Genomic DNA, 18,867 nt, shown 5'->3' on the forward strand with positions numbered 1-18,867 from the left:
CGCCCTCCGCGCGGCCTCCAGGCACTCCTCAGCAGCGCCGCGGGGCCTCTCCGCTGTGCCCCGGCCCGAGCACCCCGCGGGCCCGGCCCTCCCTCCTCGGACCCCGGCAGCAGCCGCAGACGAAGGCTCCCGGAGCCCGCCCGGCCGCCCGCACTCCCTCAGTAGCGGCGCCGGCCCGCGGCTCCTCTCGCGAGAAGACGAGCCCGCCAAAACGCCTCAGGGCCGCGGCCCCTCAGCGCCGCCGCCCGCTCCCCGCCGCCCTCCTCGCCGCCGCCTCAGGGCCGGGGGGCCGCCCGCCGCTCGCTCTTCTGGCGGCCCGACCTGCCCAGAGCCCCCGAGGGCCCCCGGGGCCCCGCACCGGCGTCCGGACCGTCTCTCCAGCCTCGAGGACCCTCAGCAGGGCGAGGACACAGCAGAAACTGCTCCCCGAACCCGCCGGCTTCTGAGGCATGCATTTTGATAGCCAAATCCGTTTTTCACGTGAGAGCCTCCAAGCAGCCTCAGCGCCCATCTCCTGCCGTGGGTGCACGACAACGTCCTGCCCCGGCCCTGCGGCCGCCTCACCGCGCCTGTGGCAGCACAGCTCTCCGCCACGCACCGACAGCCCCTCAGCGCCTGTTCGCACTGACCTGTATGCTGACAAATGACCAAGCAACATCCAACGTAGAGTCTCTTCAGGGAAGAGTAAGTAGAACAATTGAAAGAAAATGCCTTCATAGAATCACTAAATGGCTTGGGCTGGAAGGGACCTTGAAGATCACCTAGTCCCACCCCTTACCCCACCCCCTGCCCTGGGCAGGGCCACCTCCCCCCAGCCCAGGTTGCCCCAAGCCCCGTCCAACCGGGCCTTGAACACCTCCAGGGATGGGGCAGCCACAGCTCCTCGGGGCACCCTGCGCCAGGGGCTCACCGCCCGCACAGGCAACAATTTCTTCCTGACATCTACTCTCCACTCTTTCAGTGCAAAACTGTTCCCCCCTCATTACCCTAACTAACTCCAACGCCTTGGTGCTCCTGATTTCTCCCATTACAATCAGCGAACATACAGATACGTTAAGGGCTTTACCAGTAACGAGCACCTGTTGACTGAAGTAAGATACAGCACTGTTACGGCAAGTCAAATCTATAAGACACTAAGTAGTACCTTCCTTAACACTTGAGTACTAGAAGGGCTAATCACAACTATTTTAGTTTGGAAACTAAGAAAATCCCAGGTTGAGGCAGGATCCAAGTAATTTCTCTCTCCAGTAAGGCAACAACACAAATAAAATATTAGTGATTCTACATCATACCTGTAGATCGCGATGGTGATGAGTAATTCACATCCCTCACCGGCCTGTCAGGGAAACCTGACCTTTTAATGAAATAGTTGCATTATCATCAGCTCTGCTGGAGCAAAATAAACAGCACGGTACAAACGATGCAGTGCAGCATAACCCTTCTGTGCTGGATCTGACAATCCCTTCCTCAGCCACCACTCCTTCTTGGACAGCCCGACTTTGCAGGGAGAAGGTCCACACCACAATCTATTATCAATCCTACTGGCGCTTGAGATGCCAGGTTCTACCTTCGCCATCCGCCCCACAGAGCAGCAGCATCCCGCCAGCGCGGGACTGCGAGGATGCGGGTAGGGAGAGCTGGAACAGGGGCTCCACAGCCACCATGGCTCCAGCTGGGGGCACCTCAGCCGGTTCTTCAGGGATGAGAATATGAGAGGAAATGAGAGTTCCTCAGTGGCATATAAAAGTTTTTTACAGTAAGATGGAGGGAGGGGGAAAAAGCTCATTTTCCGTTTTTGAAGAGTTCCTGCTTCATTTATTGCGTTTTATAATACCAGAATCTAGCACTAACCCAGAAAGAATCCTGATCACATTACAGGTTTCATTAGCAAATGATTTGTAATTGCATAGATCGTTGTCTAACTTATGACTATACTAAAGCATTTTTATCATAGTTTTGGCAGAAATAAGTCCTTTGCCCCTTATTTATTATTTCTATTACAATGGCACCCAGACACCCACTAAAGAAAAACTCCATGAGGCTGGATGCTCTGGAAACATAGACCTGAACACATCCTTACTCTAGAGAGCTTACAATCTAAGAAAGCTTTGTAGATGTTTACATTAACAAGTACTTTAAAAGTTTTTATGCTTTGCAAGGTTCAAAATTATCAGCATGGATCCAAAACTCTCAAGAAAAATATTCAGATTTGGTGCCTATTTCCCATATGTGCCTCTTCACTCATCAAGTTAGTTAAATGTTGTCATCAATTTTAATTTCCTCTGTGGCAGGATAGATAAGAACAGAATCACGGAACAGTTGGTGAACAGTGCTACAGCCAAGATTCCCAACAAGCTCTAGTGAACTCGGTGACACAGGTCTTAAATGCTCAACTTGCAGCCCTTCCAGGGAGGGCAATTGTCAGAAGTTTATAAATCTTCACTTTCAACTACAGTGTTACAGGATAGGTCACCCGACCCTGATACACCACACAAATATAAGCTCTGAAAAATTCTTATAATCTAAGGTAATTTTTTTAACATGGTGTATAAGCTGTAGCCACGAGTGTTTGTCTTTTTAAGAAAATATAGGGGATAGCTGGAGGCAAAAATAATCTCTTAAAACCTCTATGATGTACTGACATGTGTTACCATGCAGGAAGGAAAAAGAATCACGGTAGTAGCTAACTGTAGGTGTTTCGGCTGAAGCTATGAACCTATGTGGAATATTTTTGTAGATGTTCCTCATGATCCTCATCCCCATGTTGCTGTTGATAGTGCTGGTACAGTTTGGACCCCCAGGCTCCCCCCATCCCTTCTGCTGAGGGAAAGTGTCCGTTGGACATATTGAGTATAATGGAGGTCAAGGATTTAATGTAATTTTTGGCCAGTGTGAGAGTCTCTATTTTGGAAAGTTTATTCTCAGCTCTCACGTGAGGGATCACCTCCCGCAAAGCCTGGAACGCGTTGTTGAGCTTGTGCATTCTCTGCCTCTCCCGCTCGTTGCTTTCCAGTCTCCTCAAATGCCTGTCCTTACTGCTCCAAGCATGCTTGGCTCTGGCCGGAGTGACCTTGCTGCTCTCCTTCTTTCCCCCATTCCTCCTCTCTTTGTGTCCCAAACATTTCACCAGTTCTTTTTTCCTCATTGCTGACTCCTCAGAAAATGCTTCTTTGTCAACAGGATGCCTCTGCTTCTTTCCTTTGGTTTTAGTCTTCATGTTTTGGGAGATGTACTGGTATTAAGCATCAACGTGCTGTAAAAACATGACACCAATATCTTTAATTGTTGCACAGTTCCATGCTGAACAACTGACCCAATGCAGGTTTGTTTGCTGTGTGTTTTCTCACTTGCTCACTACTGGAAAACCATCATTGGCTCTCTTAATTTAGTGACGTTTGTTTTAGAAGTTGTGAATGTTATTAGTCAAGATGATCTGTGCAGATGAACAGAGGAGAAAATCCTCTTTTTAGAGAACAACAGACCCTCCTTCAGCTGGAAGGAAGAGGTTACAGAGGGAGCAGAGGCCAAGTGAATGGAACCATCGAAACAAAGATGCAGTGAGTCACCTACTGGTGTCCTCATGTATGGGGAGCCAAGTGAAAAACAGACACCTCTCTACTTTCTTATAAGTAGACCTCGAATTGGAGAGATTTCTCCTCTCGCTGCACGTAAGAAAATGGCCTCTGAGCTGATCCAGTCTTCCCATGGGAAGAGTGAACCACAACTCAAAAACTATGAGGAGTACAATGGTCAATTAGGTTTGATAACACATTGCCTCTGGTTTTGATCTCACATACTTCTGTTTTCTGCCAGCTGTAGTTACAAGTTATCATAAAACCATACACTGCCTGGTTGTACGTCTGCAGGCTTATGTGTGTGGGGTATCAGACACAATCCTCAGGCGCTTACTCAGAAGGTAATTTCTCTTTGAACGCCCGGTAATTGCTTTTTGTAGGAATAGGTTCCCACTGCATTTATGAGTGGTGCACTAGAGGGAATCGTGACACGCTGACTCACACGGGGCTCAGGAACTCCTAGCCAGCAGCACCTCTCACCCACAGCACACAAACACAAGCATTTCACGCTTCCAGCAGCAGTCAAGTAATGGTGGGGCTTAATTGCAGTTTCTGCCCCAGTTCAACAGCAGCAGAGCAGTATTTATTCCCTAGATTATCTGAAAAGACACAGCAATGTTCCTTCCTCACACGTTAGCAAGGCAGACGACAGCGCTGAAGCGTTACCCTCCCCCAGCCCAGATTCCGTGCCCGCACTACGGCTGAAGACAGCAGCCTGACAGCAACCCCGCTGTAACACCAAACACCGACGGTACCCAGATGATTCCCAAAATGCTTCCTTCCACTTTCCTCCAGTCCATGTAGTCATAGGAAGTTTTGGTCTTAAAAAAAAATAATATTTTATGCCAGTGCTATTATGTAGGAGCGGTTAGAAGGTTGGTGAGCCAATAAGAAAACCCAAACCAACTAGCCACAGGTGTGGACTGTCCCAGTGTAGGACATCAGCCTTCACGGGAGCAGGCGGTGAGCAGTTCCCAGGTGTGCTGCCATAAATACCACTTCCTCTCTCATTTCTTCAGAGACGTCTTCAGCTGCTCGGCACTCATGGTGACTCAGGTCTCTGCCCGTGAGGGCATCCTGGCCACCCCCTGCTGCCTTCCTACCAGGGAGGCCCCTTTGCCAGAGAGCACAGGAATGCACACAGCGGTTTGGTTAGGGTAGCGCCCACATGAGAACACTGACAGCCCCGAAGAGCTTGTGCTGTGGGAGCCTAGACGAAATGCCAGACATGCGAGTTTCTTAAGCAAGAGAAGAGGGGTAAAGCCAAGCACTGGGTTTGTTGGGGACTCTTCATCTGACTCACTTGGCAGAAAAGGCGTAACTGCAGGACAGAAAAGTAAGGGTGGGCACAGAGGAGACCCGTCAACTTCCCCTCTCCAGTGCAAAAAACGCCTTTGGGGGCGGAGAGCAGTGAAATGAGCAGCTGCTGTTTGGGAGGGAAACAGCCGGCGGGACTTGGGGAAGAGGGGGTTCCCGGGGACAGCCAGCAGAGAAAGCTGGAGGAGAAGTCCCCGAGAAAAGAGCCTCCAGCAAACCGTGGGAGCAAAGCAGTCTGTAACACTGCAGGCCAGGGGAAGGCAGAGGGGATGGTGTGGGTGCCAGGGTGCTTCGCTGGCCGACGTTTGCTTTCAGACAGCAGCACACCCCCGTGTTCCCCGGGAAACCCTGGAGCCACCGCCAGGCTGCCCCGAGCCGCGGGGAGACGGCCCGGCTCTGCAGGGAGGAACCGGCGATGGAGGGGGATCAGCAGCAACGGAGTGGGGTGGTCAAGAGAAGCCAAAGAGAGAGAGCAGCCAAACACCAGCGCATTTTGCACCCTCGGCACCCGTCCCTCAGGGCTGGCGTCCCTCCTCCGACTTACCGCTGCCACCGGCTGTGGAGAAGGCGCCTCGGGCCCGCGGGGCGACACCGCGGCGCCTGCGGGAGCGGGACCGGGGGCAGCGGCAGCAGGAGCCGGCGGGGGAGCCCCCCTCCCGCCGAGCGGAGTCCCCGAGCGCGGCCGAGCCCGCAGGTCCCCCCCGCCGCCTGCGCTGTCGCGACACGTCGCTTTAGCGGCGGGGGCGGGCCCGGGGCGGCCACCCCGCGGGACGGGCACCGGCACCCGGCGCGGGGGGCGGAGGAGCCCCGGCGGAAGCGGCCGGCGCGAGGGTCCCGCCGGGCACCGGGTGGCACACACCGGCGGGGCGGGGGCCGCACGGCGTGCGGAGGCTGCGGCGGGCAGGGCAGTCCCTGCAGGAGGGGTCGGGCCGGCACCGACCTCCGCCGGAGGAGGAGGAGGAGGAGGAGGTGTCTCGGCTCTGCTCGGCCCGGGGCTGTGCAAGTTCCCATCCCACCCGCGCGACAAAGCCCCCCCCGGCAAAGCTCTCCCGGCCCTCCGAGGCGGCTGCTGCAGACCCCGAGCGCTCAGTCTGCGGTAACAGGTTGTGTACGAGATGACCAGTTGAGCGCCGTGGGATCTTTTACATCTGTTCTCAGTAACGACCGCTGTCCTGGTCACAGTTCAGCCCAGTGGTTATATTTTACCTAATGAAGTTGTCATCTTGGTATCAGTTTCTCATTCCCAGGTCTCAACAGCTGCGACAGGGTGTGGGGCTCCCGCAACAGCCCCCAGCAGCTATCGCCATCGCCGCACACACCACCGCAAAAGAGGGTTAAGAGGAAACCCAGCGCTGCCTCATGGAGTGCCCAGGCTGAAACGGCCCCAGTCCCAGGGGAACCAAGCCACCACCACCGCCAAGTACTACAGGCACCTGGCAATCTTAGCTCCGTTCTGCACACACACTTAGATTAAAAAACCCCAATTAAATAGTCTTCTAGAAATAAATTCAATAAATACTGAGAAAACATACCATTAACCTGTTTCCTGGAGGGTACTTAGCAACTTTGAAATATCCCTTCTTTCTACAGATGCTTAATTTGAGGATCAAAAGCAACATTCAATTTTTAGAATTACACTGTATTAAGTATTGCTTGCCTACTGACTGCATATACATATTACCCGAAGTTCACACACGGGTGATATTAGAATAAATTAAAGGCAACTACACTATTTATTGTGGACTCATCTGCTGGGACTGTAGCTGTGCACTTTTGGTACTTTCTCAACCTCCAGACACTAACAAACATATCCTACAGTAGAACGATACTGTGGACCTGATCTGTTGCTGACATCTGTCTAACAATGAATGCACACAGACAAAGAGATTATAAATATATAACTGTATTTTATTTTTAATATTAAATATTTTTAAATTACAAGCAGTTTCTTGAATCACACTATGCATGATAATCAATATACAGTAGAAATTACAATTTAAAAATGTACACAATTTAAAGACGTTTTGACCTGAAATTTCATTAACTATGATATATTGCCATAAACCTCATACCTGTATTAAATTACAATAGGAAAACCTCATACCTATGATCTTGTTACATAGTTTCTCATTTACAAATAGAATTAAACATTATATATACACACACGTCAGTACCATTTATCATTTAAGTTACACCTACATCTGTGCAAGTTCAAACAATTTCATAAACAAAACTGTAATTCATATTCAAGTTTCTGAAAAACAGGCTGCTGGTATTACAAATACTTATTTTCAATAAGTTTATATGATGTTTGACTCTCCTCTAGATTTTTTCCAGTCTTGTACTGAAACCATTAACATACAAGGATATTTCTGTATGACTTAAAGCTGAAGTAATTTTGTATACTCCATTCTGACTTAAGGCTATTTCTTATAAGGCTAATATACTTGGATTCCACCTTTCACCAACTCCAACAAAAATAGCCATGACACTAACACCTGACAATGCTGACATTTTAGCATAGTGCTTAATCACAAAAAAAGTCTTCCTACCAACCAGCCTCCTCATGAAAAAGATTGAGTACTACATAAAAATTTGCTAAAAATACTGATAAAAAGAATGAGGCTTGAATGGCTTTCATTAGTGCACCAACAAGGATATGAAAAAAAATGTTTAATCCGCTCATTTCCATGAAAATGGCAGTTTTCATAAATGCAGTTATACACGCAACGTATCTGCGCAGCTTGGGGATTCGGGAGGGTACAGGTGTTTCCATTAAAACTGGACACTCCTCTCACGCTGTTGGCTTCTCACTACAGATCCTCATTTTTAAACAAACTTCCTTAGGTGGGAAAAATCAGACCTTTTAAATAACTTTAGTAGCCAAATTGAGACAATGCCTTCATTATTTAAATAATCAAGGTATTCTACTAGAGAAGGAATTAAAATGCAACCAGTCCTCATAATAAACTATTGAAAATAGATACGTGTACTTCTAAAACGGAAACCATGCTTAAGTATCTAGTGCAAGAAATTACACACAGTTTAATGGATTATTTGTAACAAATCCCCTCACTATAATGTGACACATTGGAATTACCGATTCATCTTCATTGTGCCACTGACTGCTAGGCAGGTATTTAAATATTGCTAGTAGTAGATCAGATTTTTAACAACAATTTTTTCCAAAAAAGACCTTTTATATTATTGCGATCCAGCCTACTGGATTACTGAAATGAAAATTCATTGTTTAAGTGAGGTGAGTCAACTTTAAATATTTCTTTCTCTTCATTGTACAGCTAAAAAGGACATTACCTTGCTTAGTATCATACACATCGCAGCTCATTTTGGAAAAAGTGCTCCTTTGGCAATTCATTAGCAAGGAGTCCATTTGGACAAAGAAGTAAATGGAGGGAACTTTCACTTCCTATGTAAGATTTTCTTTAAACCCGGGTGAAGAATAAAAATCTTAGATTCCCATCAAGCAAAGGAAATTCCTGATGTGCAAGATAAACATCTGAGTTTCCAGAACTGAGAGAAACAAAATGTACAACCAAATTGCAACATTCTGGAGTATAAGCTTTTGTTTAACTTTGGACTACATTTTAAATCAAATGATTCAAAATTAAGGCTGAACTCCAGGTCTGATACAGTAGATTTTTCACCACGCAAGGCAGATAAGCCCACACATTCTTTGCAGACCATTACGGAGTTTCATTCTTACTACAGTGAGAATTATAGAAGACGGATGAGATACCTTAATCTAGCTGTATCAAGGAGTTCAGCATTGGAATTATGGAATTTCTAAGCAGTAATTTGTGCACAAAGTCTATTACCTATATTTTAAAATATTGAGTAGCACACAGCTTCCTTAAACCCTCTACAGTATTCACCGTAAGCCTGTATTAAGAACTACGTGGCTTTGCCTCTTAAATCATGTTTGGGGAAAAGTCCATGAAAAATTCAGTTCCTCGCTTCATAGCGAAGAACGGTTCTGACTAACTCTGAACCTGAGTGCCTCCTCAGAAAAGTTTCTCAAAAATACGTTGGCAACTTTAAATAACATTAACACTAAATCATTCCCTTTTGATCGGTATGGAAACCATTCTGGTTAAGGGCTAAATAATGCTGGGAAAAAAAGCAATTAACATATTCCTGTAATTTTAAAACATACTTAAAAAAAAACTCAAAATGCATATAGAGGTATACAAGAACAAACTTTACACATCTGAAAATACCTAGTCCTCCTATACTTCATGTGATGAAAATTCTCTGGTGACTGGATCTGAACACAGGGCACTTGGACCACCATTATACTGACGCCCCGCCAAAAATAGCCACTAAAATACAAAGCACTTTAGTACATTAGTATTTTAGTACACTAAAATACAAACCCAGGTAAACTGTTCCTATCAGCGTTTCCTACAGATCCGCAGCTGCATAAGGCATTCCAAGAGGTCAGGGATCTGTTTCTCAACGGAATTATTTTGGAGTAATAATTAAGGATTTATTTTTTTTCCCCCCAGCAGTTTAAAGGGTTAAACTAGCTAAATGCACGGTAGAGCACAGAGGTTAACACCCCCACGTTGTATTCCCTTCCCTACAGACAGCTTCAGAGCAAACTTTACTAGACTGCATCGTTTGGTCAGTGTGCATTTCAAGATGCACTGTGGAGCCTTGCACACACCTTAAAATGGGTTTGGCCTTACAAAGGGCACAAAATTGGGCATTGACCATGAATTGAATTCTCCTTTGTCTTAATGTCACCGAGAGGTAGATTGACCACAGGCCTCTGGCAGCCCCACTCTGCAGCCAGCAGAAGAGTGAGCTTCAAAATTCACAGGATGGACAACTGAAGGGCCAAGTGTGTCCGAATCCAGTCTACTGAAATTAGTCTTTTTATAAGGTTCATAAATTCCAGTTTTGTATAACCAATAATTCACCTTCTCTCTCCAAGGCAGAAATTGTAGCAAAAAGTGGAAGGCCCTTAATTATGATATAGTCAGATGCTATTACAGTTTAAGCAGTCAGTAGGATCATATTCAGGAATTAAGAGATATTATCTCTTTCATCTAAAAATTCCAGAGTATATCACATATTCTTTTCCAGTTTCCTATAAAACATGAACACTAACAATCAACCTATAATAATTATCATTTAGAAATGGTACTGAATGTAAGATTTCAGTAAGTCTAACATAACACTCAGAAGTTATGTACGTTTTACAAGTACCGTGCATAGCAAAGGCTACAAAAAGGACAAATTAAACTGGATAAATGGGCCAATTCAACTTGTCTTGTCTTCCTTGACAGATTTCAGATTTTGACTCTGTACATCATCAGGAAATAAAGGAAGAATAATCCATAGTGCAATTGTAATAAGCAAAGTAATATGTAGTGATATCTTTTTGAATAAATATGGCTCACTACTGATCGACTATCATTCATACAGTTTCTGCAACACAGCCACCTGTTGCACAGGACAGTTATGCACAATTCTACAACAGGTGTATGTTCAAATAGGTAACGAACTACATGGAAAAATATAAAAAGAATATTATACAATCTCATACATAAACCAGACTGTAGTGTAATTGCTTTACTTGTTTCTTAATTTATCTGAAAAATACTTCAAGTACTTGAAAACAGCGGCAGAATCATCTTTCAATGAAAAGCAAAATTGCACCGATTAAAAATACATTACAAAGTTAAATACACATTCAAATTAATGTCCTGATTTAACATTGCTTTCAGTGTTTACTTTCATTTCTTAGTACTTCTTGATTACCTGCGCTACTCCCGGAGGATCCAGAGTTTAGATAAGGAAGTTTCAGACAAAGTCTGTGTGTTTTATGTATGTAGTCCAAGGAAGTTTTAATTCATTTAATCTTTTTCTCCATCTTCACTGCTTCCTGTTAGTAGAGGAAAGGTCATAAGGTACAGTGAGATTCTTCTGCACAACCCTCACTTCTTTCTAAGACTCCTCCTAGAACTTGGCATTCAGCTGTTTCGCACTTCCAAGTTTCAGTTAATCTTTCCCTAGAGCTCTCACCTCCTGTAAACATTCGGTGCATTTATGCACAGACAGCTGCTTAAATCGCACAGCTCAATGTCACTTCTTAGGACACGTAAGGCAATGTCGGATCGCCAGCATAATCTCTCTCATCTGTGAGTTACTAAGCAGCAAACATTATCTAATCAATAAGCACACACAAGAACAATACAACTCTCTATATAAACACCAATTACATTTTTATAGACATTGACCATTAGCAAGGCTCTGCGATCAGCAATATTTTTAATAATGTAACATTTTATCAAGATTAATAATATGGTGAACTGATAAAGTCTGCTTAGTTTTGCTTCTCTTAACCCTCAAAAATGTATCAAAGCTTAAAAAAAAAGCTTTTTGTTACAGACAAGAAAGCTTCTGTTAATAATTACTGGTACTACTCAGTGTTGCTATGAACAGACTGTTTGGCCCTCCTAACAGAAACTATCCTACTCACAGCTCTACAACACGTGCCGCAACTCTTGACAAAACGTCAAGAATGCACTTTCTAAAAAGCAGTATGAAAAGAAACTGAACTGTAAAATAATCCTAGACACCAATGGCAGAAACATTATGTTCCAGCATCCTCGCCTTGGGCAGTGATAAAATAAAATTGTGACTTACAACAGTGCAACAATGAGAATCATTCAACTGCCATAGTGTGGCAGCTACAGAGAAGTGCTTAAGGACTACATAGATTTAATTTATATAAATATAGCACTAGTTTTTTGAACAGAAAAACTGTGAGCTTGTCCTGTACATGTTCCATAGAATAGCCCACCGCAAGTTTGTAGCAACTCGGATGCAAATAATCTCAATCTAAACAGAAAGCTACATCTTAACTGAAATACAAAACCAGACAAATTTTATAGCATTAAAAACGCATTTCTAAATTAAGCATTTAAAATACAACAAGATTTGTCATATCTATTACTTCTACCTTTGCATAACTTTTTTAATTTGTAGTTTTAAAATAACTACTATAACTAAATCACTTACCTCCTTGCTCTATATCTGAATCGGTAAGATGGGTAAGAGAAAAGCTTGCCATGTTTGCAGGGGAGAGAGAGAATCTGGAATAAGGGGATGAGTGTGACCAGTTCTGATCGAGAGTCCGGGAAGGTGGAGGTGGAGAGAAGTACTTTGATGACTGAAGAGGTGGTTTAGAACTAATAAGACTATTAGCTGCCTTCGATATAAAGGATGGCTCTGGAGAAGAGAAGTCATCATCCCATTCAAAACCCCCACCTTGGGGGGGGGGGGGGGGGGGGGGAGGGGAGGAAAGAGAGAGAGACAATTTACAGTCAGATAAAGCCATACAGAGTTTTAAAAGCAAGCCCCTGGAAGACTGCATTAACCCAACCCAAAACTTACAGCTTTGCTGTTCTAGCCCTGGGGGTCACAAAGATTTGTCGCCCACTGTTCGGTCACCTCTCAAGATACCCTAGACACATCAATACAAACCCAACCAGTACAACACCACAAGTTTTGGTAACCAGTAACTTATCTGCGCCGAGCTGAGATGTATGCTCAGGATGCAAAACTGAAGCTGGTATGGTAGAGTGAATTTACAAATCACGTAAAATATAAATGACATTTAATCAAAAACTATGCATAAAGCAGTCTCAGCCCCTGCTATGTATAAACATATTCAAGTACCTTCTTCATCTGTTGAGCTTTCGGAATTTGTAAATCTGTTTAAGTAACTAAAGCTCGAGGAGGGAACAGGAATGCTGCGAGAGCCTTCGCCGTTCAAGTCCGCTGCACGGTTTCCCAGCTCCTTAGTTGGCATTTCCTAAGGCAAACAAAATCACTTCTTTAGCTCTCCGGTACACATGTTGTCTCCATGCCTATAGATGCAAGCACTCCGAAAACACACTCCCCCTGCCCCACCACCACGTCTACTGTGGAACTGAACGGTCTGTAAATTCTTCAGTTTTTACGACACAACAGAGCTTTGAGTTACAGGCTAAGCATATGCATGTACTCCTATTTCTAAAGGAAGTGGTACCAAATCCATGCTAAAATCCATGCAGGAAATGACTACTTAAATATTTATGATATGAAAAGGTTTCATTTTCTAGGAACAAAGCTAAAACATCTTCCAATTGAGAACAGTTCCCTTATCAGCCTGACACAGGTAGGGTGTTTTTTTTTTTTTCCTATTTAGTAAAGCCTTATCCCATCTCCCAGCATTTTTTTAATGTTTTTTGTTGGTTGTTTTTTTTTTTTCTTCCCCACCCCTTAATCATGCTCCAGGATAAAACCAGACTTTGTATGACCGGTAGTTGAAGCCGCCAACATTTTATCAGTTACTGTAATAATAAGTAAAGAGTTCAACAACAAGAGCAGTTCAAACACAGCTATTTTTTTCCTTCCCCTCTGACAAAAGAATCACTATTCTACAGACTGCCTAAACACAAATATATCACCTATGTTTTCTATTCCAAACCACGACTATCTCGAATATTTATATGCGTCATCATAAGCAACATTTACAAAGCTTGACAATGTGACTGTTCTTTTAAACTCACTGTACTAGTTTAGTTGCCATAATGTTAAAATACAAGTCCCCTCTGTATCAAGTTACAGAAGTTCAAAATGGATAAAGCAGATAGGGAAACAAAGGTAACCTTGAGTTTTATAAGCATATCAGTATTTCCCTGAACTTGAATCATGTTGGATTAGTAAAAAGTAGCATTACCATCTAAATACTGCTCTCATCCTTGGTTACAGTTTAAGGTAAATTTCACTTAATGCTAACTAACAAGATCCAGAGTTAAACTGTGGTTTGTGTTTTTGGGGGTTTGTTTTGGTTTGGTTTTTTGTTTTGTTTTGTTTTTGTTTTTTAAGGGGTATGTCCTCAAACTCATTAAACAGATAAACTGCTTCTATAAAGTTACAACAGCATTCTGGTAAATTAAATTAATAAAATCTGGTCCATTCAAATTAAATAGAGCTTATAAACATCAGTGAGACATCACTAAAAACCACGTTTCATTCAGTGTGCACTGTCAAGCTCCAAAAGCAATGGAGAGTCAGGATTTGGCAACCGACCCTGCCCAAAGCAAAACCCTCCTTCACTTCAAATTAGTGCTGCTGTTCTACCAGCAGCACGCAGCTGCACCTAGCCAAGAAAAAGTTTCTTTTTAATTTGTAAAGAAAAAATAACCCACATCACAAACTAGATCTAACCCTGCCAAGACAGGAAAGGCGATCTTGTAACAATGTGTCCACAAATATTGTTAAGCTATTCTACCGCATCTTGCTTAAAAAAAAAATGGAAACCAACAAAAACTTGAATTAGTAATTAAAAAAAGAAAAAAGGATACCTGATCAAACAAATAGACAGTCACATCATCAAAGAACGTTACAGCCTTTTTCTCATTTTTCCAGTCCTCTTGTTGCCTTTCATTACGAGGTTTTGGAATTTTCAACAAGCTTCTCAGGTGTTTTCCATCATCCTTGTCAGTAAGTATCTCAGGTACTTGATGAACAGTTTCATCTTCACTGTCAGAACTCAGACTATGCATATGGAAAGTCCTCATGTCATCCTCAGAATCACTGTTTTCATCTTCCTCATCTGCATCATCACCATCTTCTAAATCAAGCATTCCAGCAACATCGAGTTTGCCGAGGTATTTACCTTCAATATCTGGCTCTTTCAGTTTTTGCCCTTCAGTGTGACAGAAGGGCTTCTCACTGTTACTCAGATCTAAGGGGCTGTGTATGTTATGCACAGACTTCAAGTCTCTGTGTGAAAGAAGTTCTGAAGTATTAGTGCCAACACAAGAGACGGTTTTATGGGAAGCCTCAGACACTTTTATTTCATCCCTTGGGTTACTTTCCACTGACATTTCCAGGGAATTCAGAGCTGCCTCAGCCCACTCATCAGGACACTCCTGCATCCTTACATCCATCTCTCGCATCTCTAAGTTGTGGTTTAGTTCTAGTTTTGCATTTTCATTATTGATATCCTGGTGATTCCTTAAATCACACTTCCGCTCTCTCTCTTTAAAACTGTAATCCTCTTCAGTATTATTCTCTCTTCTATTTGAAGAAACAACACACACAGTCTCTCTTGACAGGTTTACAGTCTCTTCTGTTTTTTTCTCGGGCTCAGAATCATTATCAGAGAAGTAGGCAGAGTCTCTATACGAGTTTTGATTTCCACCCAGAAAAACCTTTGGGGTTACTTCAAAGTTGCTGTTTGCTGCATCTAAACAAGCTGCTGCTTCTGAAACAATTATGACTGGATTAGAAGGTAAAGCACTGACATTGCTTTCACTAACAACACAGAGAGCGGTATCTACACTCGAAGCATCCTCAACAGTGATATGTGAAGTCCATTCTGGAGATTCCAGGTTCTCCGTTTCATAGCCACTGTCAGCAGGTTTATCAGGGGGCAAAAGTTTCTGAGGACTTTGAGCCTGTAAAGACTCTAAAACCTCATTTACATCTAAAGAATCCAAAGAATCAGGTGTCTCTAAGGCTTCTACAGTCTGTGTAGGAGATGGGCTGTCTTCCAAAAGACTATCCTGACTTGTACAATCTGAAGTAGCAACCAAAACTAAGGTCACCTCTTCTGGAACTTCCTTAGAGTTCTCAAAATGATTTGATGTTCCTTGGTTTTCCTCCAATAAACATTCATCTTTTTTAAATATGGGAGACTTATCTTGCAAGTTTCTTTTCATATCTTCCTGATCACTACATTTTTCTCTACTAAATGCTATTTCATCAGACTTGAAAAGCATTCCCTGTTTCACTTGTGCATCACACTTATCTGTTTCAACAGCAACACCATAACATGGATTGTTTCCAACATTATTATTTTTGGCATTATTGAACAGCTCTTCTTGACAGAGAATATCAATGTTACAAGACATGACTTTGTTGACCTCCGCATTTAAAAGTTTCCCCTCATCCTTCAAATAACAAAGATGTGCACGTTTATCATGTGACATATGTGCTCCAGATGGACTAGAAGATGTCTGCACCTCTACAGCAGCCCGAGACTGAAAATTCAGATCTTTACTCATTGTCACTGGGTTGAAATTTTCATCTTTCACGATTCTAAGATTTTCATGGATTAAAGAAAGGACCTCTGCATTTTCAGCCAACACAGGCTCAGGCTCTACAGAGTTTTTATTTGAGGTTTCTATTTTATTTGAGGTTTCTAATACACTTTTTAGAACATCTGGGTTTTGCCCAAAATCACTGCTGGTTTTGTTAGACAATAACCCTGTTAGTAAGTTTTTCTCTTGAAGAAATAAGAAATTATCAGAAAGTTCTTCTAAAGTTACCAAGTTAGACTGGTTAGAGGTATTTTCACATGAGGAACCTGTTTCGATTTCAGAAGCCTGACTACGATGCTCTTTCTCAGAAAGGCCTGCTGCCTTTCTAGCATCTGTGTTTGAGTTTAAAAAAACTGGTTTAAAGTCTTTAGGAATATCATTTGTTTCAGCAAAACCAAGTATTTTTCTGTTTGTCAATTCTTCTGATCTGTCTATGTCATTAAAGATATTATGGAAAGGACTTTCTGGACTACTAGTCGCAGGCAAAAATTCCTCTTTAGGATCTGTATTGTAGTGGAAGAAGTCCCCGTCAGTGCTAGATTCTTCAACATCAAGATCCCTGAGAACTGTGAAATGAGAACTTTTTTCTTGTACAGCTTCTTGATGATCGACCTCTGTAGTTAATACAACTGATTGGTTATCAAAATTCATGCTGCAGCCACTTCCCTTTTCCTCTAATTGGATATAGTAGTCATTTCCAACAGAAAGCTTGTGTGCATCGAACACAGGTAACACCCCAGGCACAGCAAGCGATGCTTCTTGACCACCTCCATCCTGTGCTCCTGCCCGCTGCTCAGAAAGTGACCTGTCAAAAACCTCCACTGGAAAGAATACACTCCTGTATGTCACTGCTTCATCAGGATTCACATGACCACATTCATCAAAATGATCATGTTTAGCTGCCTCCCAGATATATTCAAAGCTGAGGCCCTGGCTTGTCTCAGTTACAGTAAGAACTTCCTCCATCTCATGGCCAAGTCTGTCTCCTGTGAAGTGATCTAGGATTGGAAATGCAGAATTACTTGTTTCTCTATTTGAGGTGTTTGGTTTAAGAGCATTCCACTGCTGCTCAAAATCGATCTCTGGGTCCCTTTGGCTTTGCATGCGAAGGTAAGTTAAAAGTCTATGCACTTCTTCTGCTGTTGGTCTCTTTTCTGGAGGTAGCCAACAGAACTGCAGAACTTCATACCTATACAAATAAGAAACACGTTTCAGTAAGTTTCATACTGAAAAGTAATTTATAAGATTCAGGTATCTAACAAGCTAAGGAGTAACAATTAGAATCACTGGCAGGAATTTCCATCTATAGCAACTCCTTTTACTTTTATCTAGGGCTTCTTTGCCAGGAGCATGATTCCACGGAGCAATTTCAATACATTTAAGAGAACCGAGTAATGTGAGAAACTTCTTCAGCGGCTTTAAGAATAAATAAAACCATTTAAAGTTTACCATCTATCAGAGTATGGCTGCTCCAGACGCGGCTTGAAGAGTTTCACCTGCTTCTCCTTTATGACGTGGGTTAGGACTTCCCTGTCAGAAAAGTCTGAGTAAGGCCGAGCAGCATTCTCAAACAGCTCCCATAACGTGACACCTAGGGACCTGAAAGAGCAGCAAATGACTGTGCTTACTAAGTTACTAAGAACTATTTTAAAGTTGCTTTTCTAAGAACGTAAGGATTATGCAGAGCATAGCGAGCAAGAAGAAACGAATATCACTCTCCCATTGGCTCCATAACAACTTCAGAACCTGTTAACTCATTGTATTTGACAGAACGCTAGAAGCCTCAAGAATAAAGTTGCTTGAAGGCAATGACAGTGAAGGCAACACAATACAAGAGGCCTCAAACAATTGAGCTACGGAAGAAACCCACACACATTAAAAAAGTAGAAGATGCTTTTTTAGAGAAGTAAGACGAATAAACTTTATGGTTAGTCCAAAAGTAGGAAAAGCTTTCCTCAGAAATTGCAGTTATGGGTCAAACTGCTAGAAAATTGATCTTTGTTTCAGCTTTCATGAAATTACTTATTTTTAAGCTGCAGTGGTTCGAAGCCACCTCTTTTGCTTAGTGCTGTATACGTACTATATACAACACTAGTCACATTTTCAGTGATTAGAGTTGATGCTGATCTTTGGGCAACCCTTCCTTGATCAAAATGCAAAGGAACTCACTCTGCATGTATTATGGTAGAATAATTTAGATTGGAAAGGGTCTCTGGAATTCATCTAGTTCAAGCCTGTTCAAAGCAGCTCTATACAAAAGGCACTAAAATTCAAGTCAGAAACCTGGAGACCTGGCTGTTTGTAGTTTAGATGAACAGTATGACCTGAGGAAGGCTACTGGAAAGATGAAATCAGGAAAAGGAAATCAGTATTTAGGTAATTTCTATCTATCCCACTTGCTTTCTGCAACAATACCTTTAAATTAGCAAATAAAGCCTAGTTTATTATTTAATATCCTTAGAATATAAAAGCAGGAATTTAACTACAATGTTTTCAGAAATGTTAGCCTAAGCCCCAGTTTCCATTACCCAAATTTCTTAGGACTTGAGACCTGAAGTGGAGCTTGGCAATTTCAAAAAAGTTCATCTTCAGGATTTTCACCAGCCTTTGTCTATAAGCTCTTTTGTAGCCGAGACAAACAGATAATTGCAGCCCTCAAGCACAGCAAGAAGAAACGAAGAAGCTACTGTTCTACCAATGGAACTTAATTGGGCTCTACTGGAATTAACTTTTTGTCATCTACAGCTATTACATTACTGCAAAAATCATTTACTATTTCCTTCCTTTATAAACACTTGAAGGCATTTGGCAGATATACAGTAATTGCTTTTATTAGTGTAAACACCTGT

General features: G+C 42.8%; 2 protein-coding genes across 2 annotated transcripts in view; both read right to left on the reverse strand.

The window, feature by feature from the left end:
- Window positions 1-2,716: 2,716 nt before the first annotated feature.
- BHLHA15 (basic helix-loop-helix family member a15) lies at window positions 2,717-3,217 on the reverse strand (the record flags this gene model as incomplete). The annotated part of the gene is made up of 1 exon (XM_082490496.1): window positions 2,717-3,217. One exon carries the CDS (start codon window positions 3,215-3,217, stop codon window positions 2,717-2,719), a length of 501 nt encoding a protein of 166 aa, XP_082346622.1.
- A 7,337-nt stretch (window positions 3,218-10,554) lies between these two features.
- Window positions 10,555-18,867, reverse strand: part of LMTK2 (lemur tyrosine kinase 2) — a gene marked incomplete at its 5' end in the record, with an annotated part of 40,703 nt that continues 32,390 nt past the window's right edge. Inside the window, 5 exons of the mRNA XM_082490675.1 lie at window positions 10,555-10,803; window positions 11,943-12,191; window positions 12,603-12,738; window positions 14,276-17,207; window positions 17,468-17,617. Of these exons, the coding sequence (XP_082346801.1) occupies window positions 10,775-10,803; window positions 11,943-12,191; window positions 12,603-12,738; window positions 14,276-17,207; window positions 17,468-17,617 (3,496 nt within the window). The 3' untranslated portion in view covers window positions 10,555-10,774. The remainder of the gene's footprint in view (window positions 10,804-11,942; window positions 12,192-12,602; window positions 12,739-14,275; window positions 17,208-17,467; window positions 17,618-18,867) is intronic.

The sequence above is a fragment of the Vanellus vanellus genome (genome assembly GCF_965231255.1).
Source record: "Vanellus vanellus genome assembly, chromosome: 14".
Lineage (NCBI taxonomy): Eukaryota > Metazoa > Chordata > Aves > Charadriiformes > Charadriidae > Vanellus > Vanellus vanellus.